Source organism: Triticum dicoccoides, chromosome 6B (assembly GCF_002162155.2).
Source record: "Triticum dicoccoides isolate Atlit2015 ecotype Zavitan chromosome 6B, WEW_v2.0, whole genome shotgun sequence".
Classification (NCBI taxonomy): domain Eukaryota; kingdom Viridiplantae; phylum Streptophyta; class Magnoliopsida; order Poales; family Poaceae; genus Triticum; species Triticum dicoccoides.
The window spans coordinates 466,928,995-466,942,807 of NC_041391.1; the positions used below are offsets into that span (position 1 = coordinate 466,928,995).

A 13,813-nucleotide genomic window follows, 5' to 3' on the forward strand; every position below is an offset into this window, starting at 1 on the left:
TGTGGTGGTTTTTTGCAATTCACTCCAATAAACCGGAAAGGAGTACTATGCACTATACAGTAGTATATGATACTCCCCATTATGAGTAGCCTAATGGGGAGGAGGTTGGGCAAACGGGGCAAGAGTCTTAAGTGAAAGAAGAGCAGCGTAATGGCCATTCCTTTACCTGGACGAACCAAACAAACTTCAAACAAATCATTAACCTCCTAAAACTCCACGATTTGATTACGATAAATATATCATTCTTGCAACCAAACAACTCGTTAGATTATGTTCTCACTATACATGAGAAGTTGTGCCCCCAATTCAGTTTTGCAATGTCAATGCTGGTTTTCTGCATACAGATTAGAAAGAGGATGACAGCAGAGGAAGCAGAGGACCATGCGGACCAGAACGAGGACAATGTATGAAAAAAAAAACTATGGAATAAGAACACATTGCAGAAATCACTACATGTTCATCTCTTATTCCTTAATAGCGACATAGCCAGGATTTTTGTGCACTAAGACCAATTTCTCCTAATCAAAAGAAAGCCGGCGACATGTGTATGATAGTACTGAACAGTAATGCAATTAAACTCATAAACCATCAGACAACTAGAAGGAGCAACCCACGGAATCTACTACATAATAGGATAAGAAAGATAGTCTTAAACACGAACATGGCATATCTGCACAACTTCAATCATCCCGCGGATCCTTGTCCAGAGCTTAAAGGCATCACCACCTCCAAAGAAAAATATCAGCCTATAATTTCTGCATAGGGAATAATAGCAGGACATGAAATATACACACATTGGCAGGTGCAACGGCTGACAACCTTGATGAACAATAATGCAGATATACTTCCTATTTGAAGACATTAACATCAAGATTTTAGATTAACCACGCCTAATATGGTTTATATGGCAGGTGTTTCGTAATACTACCTCCGTCTCGGTGAATAAGTCATTCGCGTAGTTCTAGGTTGACAATTTAACTATCTAAATATGTATTCTTTGTGACAAAAAACATATATTTAGAAATGTAAGACAATAAGTTTTGGGGAACCAGCACAACCCTCTAGGGGTGGCTTATCTCATTATATATAATGGTTGTGTTACAATATGTACCATATACGTACATAGGTACAGAAGCTATACATAGTCTAACACCCTCCCTCAATCTTAGCCACTTTCTAAAGAACTGAGAAGGGTAAGATTGCGCCTACAAGCCTCAAACTGTGGCAGCGGTAAAGGCTTAGTGAAGATGTCTGCAAGTTGATCCTTAGATGAGATAAACTTGATCTGGAGTTGCTTCTGTGATACACGTTCCCGTACAAAGTGATAGTCAACTTCAATGTGTTTCATTCGGGCATGAAATACTGGATTTGCAGAAAGGTATGTAGCACCGATGTTATCACACCAAAGAATAGGAGGCTGTGGTTGAGACAAACCCAACTCCTGAAGCAAAGACTGCACCCAAATAATCTCTGCAGTAGCATTAGCCACAGCCTTGTACTCAGCTTCAGTACTGCTACGTGACACAGTAGCCTGTTTCCAAGCACTCCAGGCGATCAAATTAGAGCCAAAGAATACTGCATAACCCCCCGTGGATCGCCTGTCATCTGGGCTACCAGCCCAATCTGCATCAGAGAAGGCCGAAAGGACCCGAGAGGAAGTCGGCCGAATATGCATACCAAATGTCAGGGTGAACTGAACATAACGAAGAATGCGTTTAACAGCAGCCCAATGAGTATCTCTGGGAGCCTGAAGATACTGACAAACCCTGTTAACAGCATAAGAGATATCTGGTCTCGTGATCGTCAAGTACTGAAGTCCACCAACAATGCTCCTGTACTCTGTGGCATCCGCAGGAGACAAAAGCTCACCATCAACAGCTGTTATCTTGTCGGTAGACGACATGGGTGTGGTGGTCGGTTTGCACTTCAGCATGCCAGCTCTCTGTAACAACTCCAAGGAGTACTTCTTCTGCGTAAGGACAAGACCAGTAGCACGAGAAGTGACCTCAACTCCAAGAAAGTAGTGAAGCTTTCCAAGATCTTTGACCACAAAATCAGCACCAAGAGAGCAGACAAGAGCATCAGCAGCATACTGAGAAGAGCTGACAAGGATAATATCATCGACATATACCAAAAGATACATAGTGACTTCTGGCTTCTGTAGAAGAAATAACGAAGTGTCAGCAGTAGACGGCACAAACCCATGAGCACGAAGGGCAGAGGCAAGGCGGGCATGCCAGGCACGAGGAGCTTGCTTCAAACCATATAGTGCTTTGGAAAGACGACAGATATAGTCAGGACGATCAGGATCAGAGAAACCAGGCGGGTGTTTCATATAAACCTCTTCCTCCAAAAATCCATGTAGAAAAGCATTCTGCACATCAAGTTGACGAAGTGACCAACCACGAGAAACAGCAATGGAGAGAAGAAGCCGAATAGTGGTAGGCTTGACGACAGGACTGAAGGTGTCCTCATAGTCAAGACCATGACGCTGCCGAAAACCGCGAGCAACAAGTCGCGCTTTGTAACGCTCAATAGATCCATCCGAATGCTTCTTCACTTTGAATACCCATTTTGAGTCAATAACATTTACCCGTGGTGGTGGAGGAACGAGAGTCCATGTCTTGTTACAAAGAAGAGCATGAAACTCCTGCTCCATAGCCTCTCGCCAATGTGGAATGCGCAGGGCAGCCTGATATGAGCGAGGCTCAGAAGATGGATCCGCAACAGCAGCAGCCAAACAAGCAGCCAACCAAGCAACCGTACCATCCTTACGTTCCTTAGGTTTGAAAATGCCACTGCGACTGCGTGTATGTGGTCGGGACACAGGAACCACCAAGGTCGACGGAGCAGCCTGCAACGGGCTGGAGGACGGCGATGTTGACGAGTCAGCCGGTGACGAGGAGCCAGTCACGGTAGCCTCGGACTCGGTTGGCGAAGAAGGCCGACCCACCGGCGAAACCGGCAGAGCAGAAGAAGCAGCTGGTGACTCCGGCATCACAGACCGGGCCGATGGCGAGCTCGGCATAGTGGGCCGTGGCGCGGCCGGTGTCGCGGGCCGATCCGCTGATGAAGGCGACGTGAGGACCCGAGCCGCGGGCGAAGACGGCGTGACGGGCCGAGCCGCAGGCGAAGACGGCGTGACGGGCCGAGCCGCGGGCGACTCGGCGGCCGCTGGCGAAATGGACCGAGCAGTGGAGATGCTCGGCGCGACGGTCTCGTCGGGTGACCATGCATGGGCACGCGAATCGATGCCATGCAACATAGGGCGATCGACGTGCCCACCAGAAGACGACGATGATGATGGTGAATCCTCCAACAGCTCCAAACGAGCTCCACGTCCGGTTCCTGCACCATGGTTAGGTAACAGCAAATGAGAGTATGCAACATCATCAAATTGGTCAGAAGCAACAGAGGATGAATGCAGGGATGGTGGTTCGACAGTGGACACAGGAAGGTTGGCAAAGGGAAAAACATGCTCATCAAACACGACGTCCCGAGATATATAGACACGATTAGTGGGAACATGAAGACATTTGTAACCTTTATGAAGAGAGCTATAGCCAAGAAAAACACACTTCTTAGAACGAAACTCAAGCTTGCGCTTGTTATATGGATGAAGATGCGGCCAGCAAGCACACCCAAATACCTTGAGAAAGGTATAATCAGGTTGTTCATTAAGGAGAACCTCAATGGGAGTCTTCATGTTTAAAACACGAGTAGGAGTACGGTTGATGAGAAAGCATGCAGTGGTGAAAGCATCACTCCAAAACCGAAACGGAACAGATGCATGGGCCAAAAGAGTAAGACCAGCTTCAACAATATGACGATGCTTACGTTCGACTGAACCATTCTGCTGATGTGTATGTGGACATGCTAAACGATGAGCTATCCCAAGAGACTGAAAGAAAGAGTTGAGGTTGCGATACTCGCCCCCTCAGTCTGACTGGACATGAACAATTTTGTGCTTGAGAAGACGTTCAACATGTTTTTGAAACTGAACAAAAATATCAAACACATCATATTTGCGTTTAATAAGGTAAAGCCAGGTAAAGCGACTATAAGCATCAACGAAACTGATATAGTAATTATGACCACTGACAGAAGTCTGAGCAGGACCCCATACATCTGAAAACACAAGTTCTAAAGGATGTTTCACCTCACGACTGGACTCCGAAAAAGGAAGTTGATGACTCTTCCCCTGCTGACAAGCATCACACACTGCTACATCTTTATGACTAGACAAACTAGGAAGCTCATGACGACGCAAAATATGACGGACAATAGGTGTGGCCGGGTGACCAAGACGAGCATGCCACTGTGACGGAGAGACCCGAACTTCACTGAAAACACGAGCGACACCAGGATGCTCCAGACGGTAGAGGCCCTGGCACAACCGCCCACTAAGAAGAATGTCCCTCATGCCCCGATCCTTAATAAAAAGATCAAAAGGGTGAAATTCACAAAGCACATTATTATCACGTGTGAGTTTAGGAACTGAAAGAAGATTATGGGTCACACATGGAACTCGAAGAACATTGCGAAGCTGAAGACTCCTATTGGCATGTCTAGTGAGAAGAGATGCTTGACCAATATGAGAGATGTGCATACCTGCTCCATTGGCGGTGTGGATCTTGTCGGAGCCATGATAGGGTTCACGAGTGTGAAGCTTCCCCATCTCGCTGGTTAGATGCTCTGTCGCCCCAGAGTCCATGTACCAGTGTGGATCCATGGAGTAGGACTGAGTGTGTCCCTGTTGCTTCTGCGGCGCGGGACGATCAGCCATGGCGACCTGACGGACATTGTTGCGTGTATCTTTGCCGTCATTGCCAAGACCAAGGAAGCTTCGCTGGAAGCGCTTATGACACTTGGAGGCCCAGTGCCCATCGCGGCCACAAAGCTGACACACACGTGGACCGCCAGCCCCCGGTAAGGTCGCAGTAGGTGGGGGGGCCGAGGCGGGCGACGGTGGCAGCCCCAAGGGAGACCGGGGTGATGAAGAAGAGCGGCCACCCTTGGTGGCGGCGTTGGCCGAGAGGGAGCCAGTGCCCCTGGTGCGGCGAGTCTCGACCCGTTGCTCAGTGAGAAGGAGCCGAGAGAAAACCTCGTGTGCCAGCATGGGTGTCGAGTTGCCCCGCTCGTTGATGATCTCGACTAAGGCATCATACTCCTCATCAAGACCATTGACAATAAATGAGTTGAACTCGGAGTCGGTGAGGGGCTGTCCAATGGAGGCCAATGTGTCGGCGAGGCCCTTGAACTTGTTGTAGAACTCAGTGGCAGTGGAGTCAAGCTTCTGACACTCTCCAAGCTGACGACGGAGTGCAGAGACACGAGCCTGGGACTGCGCTGCAAAGGTGCGCTCAAGGATGGTCCAGGCCTCATGAGACGTCTTCGCGAAGACAACAAGGCCGGCAACTGCCGGCGAGAGCGACCCCTGGATGGAGGAGAGGTTCGCCTGGTCCTGCCCCGTCCAGACGCGATGGGCCGGATTGTAGACCGGACCGTGCACGCTGTCTACCAGCGCGGGTGGGCAGGGAAGCGATCCGTCGACGTAGCCTAGCAGGTAGTGACTCCCCAAGAGCGGGAGAACCTGCGCACGCCAGAAGATGTAGTTGTCGGCGGAGAGCTTGATGGTGATGAGATGACCGAAGTGAAACGGCGGCGGCGAAGACAATCCCATCGAGGAGGCTGCCTGGGGTGCAAACACCATGGAGGCAGCCGGAGGCACCGAAGCCGATGCGGAAGGAGGCGGGACCGCAGCCAGGGCGGGCGCCGCAAAGCTCGCGGCCGGTGCGGACGCCGCAAGGCCCGCGGCCGGGGCGGACGCCGCCAACCCCGCCAGCGGGGCAGTGTGATCCGCTTGCAGCAGGAGCGGCGGGACGACGCCTGCGGAGTCCGCAGCGGACGGCGGCGCCGCGGTGTGGACCACGAGGTCACGCCCAAGCGAGGGCGCCGGCGGCGTGGAGAAGACGGAGCCGATGCTCCTTGTCCCGATCGGAGCCGGAACAGAGACGGCATCGAGCGGGAGGTTGAGCAGAGCCGCAAGAGAGGCCGGGAGGAAGCCCGCAGCAGTGGAACCGGTGGTGGCGGCGCTCGACATGGCGGCGGCGCGATCGGTGGCGCGGCGGCGGCGGTGAAGGCGGCGGCGGCTGCGGCGGCGGTGCGGGTATTAGGGTTTAGAAGCGGAAGCGATCGTAACCTAGCGTGATACCATGTAAGACAATAAGTTTGGGGGAACCAGCACAACCCTTTAGGGGTGGCTTATCTCATTATATATAATGGTTGTGTTACAATATGTACCATATACGTACATAGGTACAGAAGCTATACATAGTCTAACAAGAAACTACATCTTTGTAGAAATCTAGTGATATATTTTTTATGACATATAACACATATTTAATTTCTCAAATCGATGACCTAGAACTACGCGAATGACTTATTCACTTAGACGGAGGTACTATACATCACAAGGTCATGAATGTTACTTGTCTGGCAGCTGAAACACATATTTCGGTCTCTTGTTTCCATCAACATCAACAGACGAGGTCTTGCTCAACAGGCGAGGACCTCCATCTAAAAGGCATAGCGAGCAGAAAACGGTTACATTCATGATCACTTCTATTCACCAATTACGGAAGAAAACATTGACGTCATAACTAACCATAAACCCAAACAGGCCAGATCGTGCAAATAATAACTGATTGATCATGCCGAGGACCTAGAGTAACAGATCCTTTTATCTCCAGCAATTTAGAAAGACTTTTACCATACAGAAATAATTCCAACATGATTTAAGTCTGAGCTATTACTGCAAAGGCTGAATAATAACCACCATAATTAAGGTCTTGATTATTATTCCCTCCGCTTTCATAATTCTTGGCATGGTTCTACTGTTCAGATTTGAATAATGGTAACCACCATGATTTAAGGCTTAACTATAACTGTGCAGACTGAATAATAACATTTGCTACACGAAATAAGAACCTTACATACCAAAATGACCCAAACCACAGCTAATTGACACATGAACGTACCCCTAAAAACGACAACAAGTATGGCTATAGTTACCTGGATATTTCTTTGGCGCACAGGAAATGGCTGAGCTGAAAAGCATGTATCGGTCACAAGAAGATTCTATTATCCCTCTCACTTTTTTCCTCTCTATGTCAATAGTGACAATCCAACCATCACCATCTGAATCATCACTCATGGAAAGGAGGCAAACTGCATCATCTCCACACAGGATGGGAAAAGAAGATTGCACGCACGATGGATTAGAAGGAAGCAACCAGTCAGCTCCGAGGTCATCAACGTTAACTATATGCTCCTTGGACCAATAGTTCCAAGAGGTCTCCCTATACCATGTCACCAGCCTCCAACCAACACATTCGGGTTCTACCACCTTCTTGGTTGGATCAACATCAGAATCAAAGATTACATTGGCTTCAGGGATGGTGGTTGTGGAACTGAATAAATCTTCCATCTCAACGCATCTGATTATGAAGCCATCAGGGGATTCAGTGCATGTGACATCGCGTATTTCAATTGATGAAAATTCGTCGTAGTATTCTAGGTTGTTTGGTAGTGGGTCAGGCAATGGAACGAAACGTGCCGTCACCTGTTCTTCGAGCACATTGCACAAGAGAATCCCCTTCCAGAGATCGACATAGCCCACCTCTTCACCCAAGGCAATCACCTTATCTGGAAAAAGCCCTGGACGAATCGAATATATCCAGGAAGGAAGATCGATGGCAAGAATATGTTTGCTCCAGATAGACCCTTTGGACCTGAAGACGTGGAGTGTGTATATCCGTGAAACACAATCCATTCGGAAAGCGGCCAAGACATAGTTCTGGCTGTCGAAGTCGGGAACGACGCCGACGAGGTATGGACTAATGCTCTCACTAGCCAAATGCGAGTCGACTTGAGGGAGCGGATCAAGCGACGGCTTGCACCCGGGCTGTTCGTCCCTACAGATGAACAACTGTGGTCGGCCGGAACGGGGGAACATACGGAAGAGGATGCAGTACTCCGACGACCATAGGATCTCCGGGCTTTGGGTGAAGTGGTCCTCTTGGAGGTCGGGGCAGCTAACATGGAAGTAGGAGAGCGATGGCAGATCTTTGATGAAGATTGTCACCTTCATGGATCCCATAGCTTCCGTTGTGGTGCGCGCGGTGATACAGCGGACAACGTCCAGCTTGCTAGCGTGCCACCCACGTGTGCAAAGCGTGTGCAAAGGAGGACGTGGCCCGGACGGCCAACGGAGCTGGAGCCGAGGAGGCGGCGCTTCGCCATGGCTTGGGGTGTTTCGATCTGGGGACTAGGGTTTGCCGGAGGGAGGAATCACCCTCGACGAACCTACTGGTCAGATTCTTTCTGAGAGAATCCAGCCCAACCAAAAATTACGTTTTTTTGTTGTTGAGAAAAACCAAAAATTACGTTGTATATGTCGGAAAATCCTACTTACCGCTCGTTGCGGCAAGCTGTCGAAGCTTCGCACAGGGAGGTGCGAGCGAGCGAACAAGTGGGCCGGCCCATTTTAGCGTTACAGCAGACTCGGTTTTGGGAACCTTCTATGATGTTTCCAGCCGGTTTTTTCCGGTTTTGGGAACCCTTTAGAAGGTTCCTGAACCGGCTTTTTAGTTTCTTTTTCGTTTTTCTTTTTTCTATTTATCTTCTTTTTCTTTTTTCTGTTTCTTTTTTTCTGTTTTCTTTTCTTTTATCTTTTTTTCCTTTTCAAGTTTATTTTCAAAAAAAACCGAATTCCAAAAAATGTTCCTGTTTTTCAGATTTTGTTCACAAATTCAAAAAATGTTCCCATTTTACAAAATTTGTTCATAAATTCAAAAAATGTTTCTGGTTTCAAAATTTTTGTTCCAAATTTTCAGAAAATGTTCCTGTTTTTTTCAAAAATTGTTCGAATAACTTTTTTGACATGGATTTCAAAAATTGTCTGTATTCAAAAATTGTTCATAAATTTCAAAAAAATGTTCTTATTTTTCAAATTTTTGTTCACTTATTAAAAAATTGTTCATATTTCAAATTTGTTTGGGATTTTCAAAATTGTTCTCCATTTTACAATTTGTTCTAAAAATTGAAAATTTGTTTGTTATTTTAAAAATTGTTCCCATTTCAAAATTTTGTTCGAAAATTTTAAAAATGTTCATGTTTACAATTTTTTTGGTTCACAATTCAAAATTTGTTCTGCTTTCAAAAATATTCATGTTTTTGCAAAAATCAATATTAAATACTTGTTCAGATTTTTGAAAAACTTTTTGTGTTTATCAATTTTTTTTAAAACTTGTGTTGGTTCAGTAAATTCTGATTATATTTTTTTAGTTTTTTTCTCAAATTTGAAAAGTGTTCGCATTAAAAAAAATACTTTTCTCAAAGTAATGTTCGCATCTGCATTACCTTTAGCTGCGCGCACCATAGTAAAACAAGAAAGCTTATGTAGCCCATTGGCTAGACTAGTGCGTAAGTCACAGGAGGTGCCAGGTTCGATTCCTATCTCCTCCAGCAGTTTTAGTCTTTTTTACTGTGTTTCGCTAATGGGCCGGCCCAGCTGGAGTCGCCCCTGTGCGTTTGCTCGGCAATTCGCCGCAACGAGCGGCGCATAGGAGCTCCCGTATATGTCTGCTCGTCTCTCCTTAAGCGAACTCGCGAGTGGGCCGGCCCACGAGGTGTTCGTACCCTCGTTTGAACAAAATAAAAACATACGCCGAAAAAGTAAAACTCCAGTAACAGGGGGTTCGTAACCTGGTTGCTTCAATAGGAGCAGCTGCTGCTAGACATCCAAGCTAGAGCTTGGAACGTGGTCTAATAATAGATCATTCGAAGACGAACTATGTTGGCTGTAAAATATTCATTTCATGAACTATTGTTTCATCCATGGAAGAATTTTGAACTTTTCTTTATACTTTAAAATAGGACCACGATAACGGCCGAACGTTCGGACTGGAGAAGCCCCAGCCCGAACGCTTCGTTCACTCGAGGAGGGAGGTTCTTCCGAACCAAAACGTTCGATCAACAACCCTTCCAGCCCGAACAACCGACCTCACCAGCGCCAACAAAAAAGGCCTAACGGCCCATTTTACTGGGCCAGATTCCAGACATTAAGAAAATCACACAAAATATAGGAAAATGTCCAAAATAACAACCAAACAGTAAAATATGAAAGACAGAAAAAGAAGCGCCAAGCCCGAACACCATCACCCAAGCCTTTTTTGGTTGAATAAAAAGAAAATAAAGCCCAGTTTACCCAAAACCTATTGTGACTAAGAAAACCCACTTTTGGCTATGAATAATAAAGGTCAGATTTGCCATACTCTAAAAAAATTGAAATGGCCAAAAAAATAATTTTGTCGTGATAGATAGAAAATAAAGAATAAGATACTACTAAAAAACCACTACGGCTTGAAGACAAAAAAATTGCCATCATCTTTATAAGCTAAATTTTCCATGGTCAAAAAAAGATATTTTTATACAAATGACAGAAAAGAAAAAATTAATGGAAACATTGCATCTCTGCCATGATGGCAAGAAATGTGGATGAAAATTTTCTATGCTATTTTTACTCTATAAATTAAGAGACAAAAATGTGGATTAAAAATTGCCATCATGTGGAGCAAAAACCAAAATGCATGATCTTTTGATTAGTAGTAATTGCCATGTTTTGTAAAGTAAATGTACCATAGTCTATGGAAGCAAAAATTACCATGAATAGTGAAAAAAAGGCAAAATTTGTCATGGATGTAAAGTATAGTTTTGCCATGGGCAAAAAAAAGTCAAACTTGCCATGCTCTATAGAAGTAAATGGGTCATGAGAGACAAAAGGAAAATTTGCCATGTATGTTTAATAAAAATTGCCATGGCAATAAAAAGGTTAATTTTGCCATGTATGTTCAAGTAAATTTGCCATGTACTTATGAGTAAAGTTGCCATGGCAATTGAGGTAAAAATTTGCCGTGGTAACTTAGAAGTAAATTTTTTGACATGGCAAAAAAGAGTTAAAATTGCCATGTATGTTCAAGTAAATTTTCCATGTACTTACAAGTAAGTTGCCATGGCAGTTAAGGTAAAATTTTGCCATGGCAAAAAAGTAATTTTTTTGACATGGCAAAACAAAGTAAAATTTTCCATGTATGTAGTACTTCCTCCATTCCTAAATGTAAGTCTTTATAGAGATTTCACTATGGACTACATACGGAGCAAAATGAGTGAATCTACACTCAAAATGCATTTATATACATCCGTATGTGGTTTATAGTGAAATCTCTACAAAGACTTATATTTAGGAACGGAGGGAGTAGTAAATTTGCTAAGTATTTAAAGGTAAACTTTCCATGGCAACGAAGGTAAAAATTTGCCATGGCAAAAAAAAGTAAAAGTTGTCATCGCAAAGTAGAAAGTTAAATTTGCCATGCTCCATGAATTTTCCTTTATTTTGGCATGGCAAATAAAAGGTAAATTTTGCCATGACAAAATGGAGGTAAGTTTGACATGGCGAAAAAAGAGTAAATAATTTCATGGAGGAAAAAAATTGCCATGAATGTGTTAAGCAAATTTGCCATGTATGTGCATGTAAATTTGCCATGGCAAAATGAAAGGGAAATTCTGCCATGGCAAAATGAAAGGGAAATTTTGCCATGTCGTGATTAAGGAAAAATTACCATGTTGTAAAAGAAGAAGAAAAGATTTGCCATGCTGACAGAAAAAAAACATGCTGAAGACTGCCATGGCAATTTTAGGAATTGTGAACTTGGGTGAAAATTGCCATCATAGAAAACAAAAAATCATCACTATGTACATGGCCAAAAAAATGTGTGAATGTGCCATGGCAAAAAAGTAGATTATATTGCCATGGCAATTTACAGAATGTAAAGAAGTCTATATTTGCCATCTTTCTACACAAAACTGACCCCAAAATGCCATGTTTTAAATGGGAGCTAACTGAAAAAAGCATCTATAGATTAACTTGAGAGCAGTAACAACTTGGGAGTGGAGAGTTGGGGAGAGACAGATGGAAAACCATTGCAAATGTAGTTTATTTATCATGGCAAAAATATTTATTCGACCAGGTCAAGCAAAACTAGTAAGTCACCTGGTGCTGCAGTGCTTGTTTATGATCACTAGCACTGATGGCGAAGTCGACCACAAAACCACAATTACTGACCTGATTCACAGTCCAATCAAGAACAAAACTAAAGAAAAAATGGAATTTTCTCACTCAATGCTCCATGGACACTCCAGGTGCAGAAGCTAATATGACTGCACTATCTCAAATAAAATCCTTAAAACACAAAGTGCATCGAGCTCATCAAAAAATAGATTGTACAACTAACTGAACCGAACCGATCATCCCACGTATGTGAATTGAGCTACATTTTTTCAGAACAAAGAAACAACGGTCACCTGATTTGCCTTTGTCGAGGAACCTGCAGAGCTCCGATGCCCTTGCAAATCGCAAGCATCGTCAAACTGACAAGGAAATCAGAATCCAACGCGGGGGAGGGGAGGCCCGGAGGCGGTCGAGGCCGTCACACTCACACTCGAACCGGGCGATAGCCTCATAGGGGCGGCGCTCCTCGTCGGGGCAAGGTACTGTGGGGTTGAAACTGCCATGAAAAAATGATTGAAGTAAAAATATCTTCTATGCAGTGATGACAAAAATAGTATGTGTTTGCCATAGCAGAAAATTGTTCTCCCTGAGCAAACAAAATGGCAAGAATTATAGTGGTACCCATGCCAACTAGCCATTCACTGCATATATGGAAGTGCCATAGATTATCCCTATCAATTATAAAACCAGATCAAATAACTACTGCCATGACATCTCTATCAATGTGCTTATATAATGCCGGCGTCTGAAATGAAACACAGGCACAAGATATGCATTAGAGAAGGAACCAAAAACATCGATTGGGGATGGGACCTTGAATTCAGCTCCATGGCGTCTATTGTCTGCGTGAGCACGGAGCAGGCGGAGCACGGCCCCGTAGTCACCGACCAGTGGTGCCACGACCGCCTCCGCCTTGCGCCTCATCGGTCCCCGTCGTCGTCTCGGAAGAGGAAGATGGCCTTCTCGTCGGCGGCGTGGAAGAGCAAGCGAGCATGCGTAAATTGAGGAGGGCCTCCGGCTCGTGGGCGGCGCCATAGGCACGCCCCGCCTCACCTGAAGACGGCACCACCCCCTCCCTCTGCAAATTCATGGGGACTCGTCGTCGCTCCCCTCCACGAGCAGGACCTCCACCAGCCACTCCTCACACTGCGGCGAGGGCCCGTGGAGGGCGAGTCCGTCTTCTCCGACGAGAGGACGCCGCGGAGGAGGAGACCATCGTGTCGCCCAATCGATGCATCCATGGCGCTGTCCCAGGAAGCTCGTTGCTGGGCCTCCGCCTCCGTCGTCCACCGGAACCACCTGAGTCGTCCCTCTCCCTTGCTGTGCACGCTGGGAATCGATGCTCTATCCCTGCAGTGCTCGTTGGGAATCACCGGAGTCGCCGCTCCCTCCGCCTTGCTACTGGGGTGTGAGTGGCCTGTGTGTGTGGCCGAATGGATAAGGGAAGGGGGAGGAGACGTGGTCGTTCGGTCAGCTCGAGAAAGTCCCGAACAATTTTTTTGCTGACCTGGCACTGGGACTTGCTCTACAATTTGTGCAGATAATCGGATGGCAGCTAGGGCGTTCGGGCTGACATCCAAAAATACTGGTCGTTCGGCAGTTATCGTTTCTGTTAAAATATTATTTATATATCTGGAAAAATGTCGAACAAGTATTTCAGAAAAATGTTGAACAAGTATTTCA

At 45.7% G+C, this 13,813-nt stretch overlaps 1 protein-coding gene across 2 annotated transcripts; it reads right to left on the minus strand.

Annotated features, from left to right (window-relative positions):
* Positions 1–6,346: 6,346 nt before the first annotated feature.
* On the minus strand, positions 6,347–13,611 carry LOC119324982. 2 transcript variants are annotated; one of them, XM_037598740.1, is made up of 4 exons: positions 12,944–13,611; positions 12,424–12,626; positions 7,075–7,499; positions 6,347–6,579 (listed from the first exon to the last, which is right to left on the minus strand). In XM_037598740.1, the coding sequence occupies exons 2-4, from the start codon at positions 12,480–12,482 to the stop codon at positions 6,488–6,490; spliced, it is 576 nt and encodes a 191-aa protein (XP_037454637.1). In that variant the 5' UTR covers positions 12,483–12,626; positions 12,944–13,611; the 3' UTR covers positions 6,347–6,487. The 2 variants fall into 2 exon arrangements, 1 of the variants encoding a protein (XP_037454637.1); XR_005157263.1 differs by lacking the exon at positions 7,075–7,499 and having other exon boundaries at positions 6,367–6,579; positions 12,944–13,599.
* Positions 13,612–13,813: the final 202 nt, after the last annotated feature.

What these genes read in the sequence shown, in the direction of transcription:
- LOC119324982 (XM_037598740.1), bottom strand. Translation starts at nt 12,482, where the DNA reads ATGCTTGCGATTTGCAAGGGCATCGGAGCTCTGCAGGTTCCTCGACAA. An exon ending in CCTCGACAAAGGCAAATCAG is followed by an intron (nt 7,500 to 12,423) that starts GTGACCGTTGTT and finishes CTTCATAATCAG; the next exon opens with ATGCGTTGAGATGGAAGATT. An exon ending in TGCGCCAAAGAAATATCCAG is followed by an intron (nt 6,580 to 7,074) that starts GTAACTATAGCC and finishes TATGCCTTTTAG; the next exon opens with ATGGAGGTCCTCGCCTGTTG.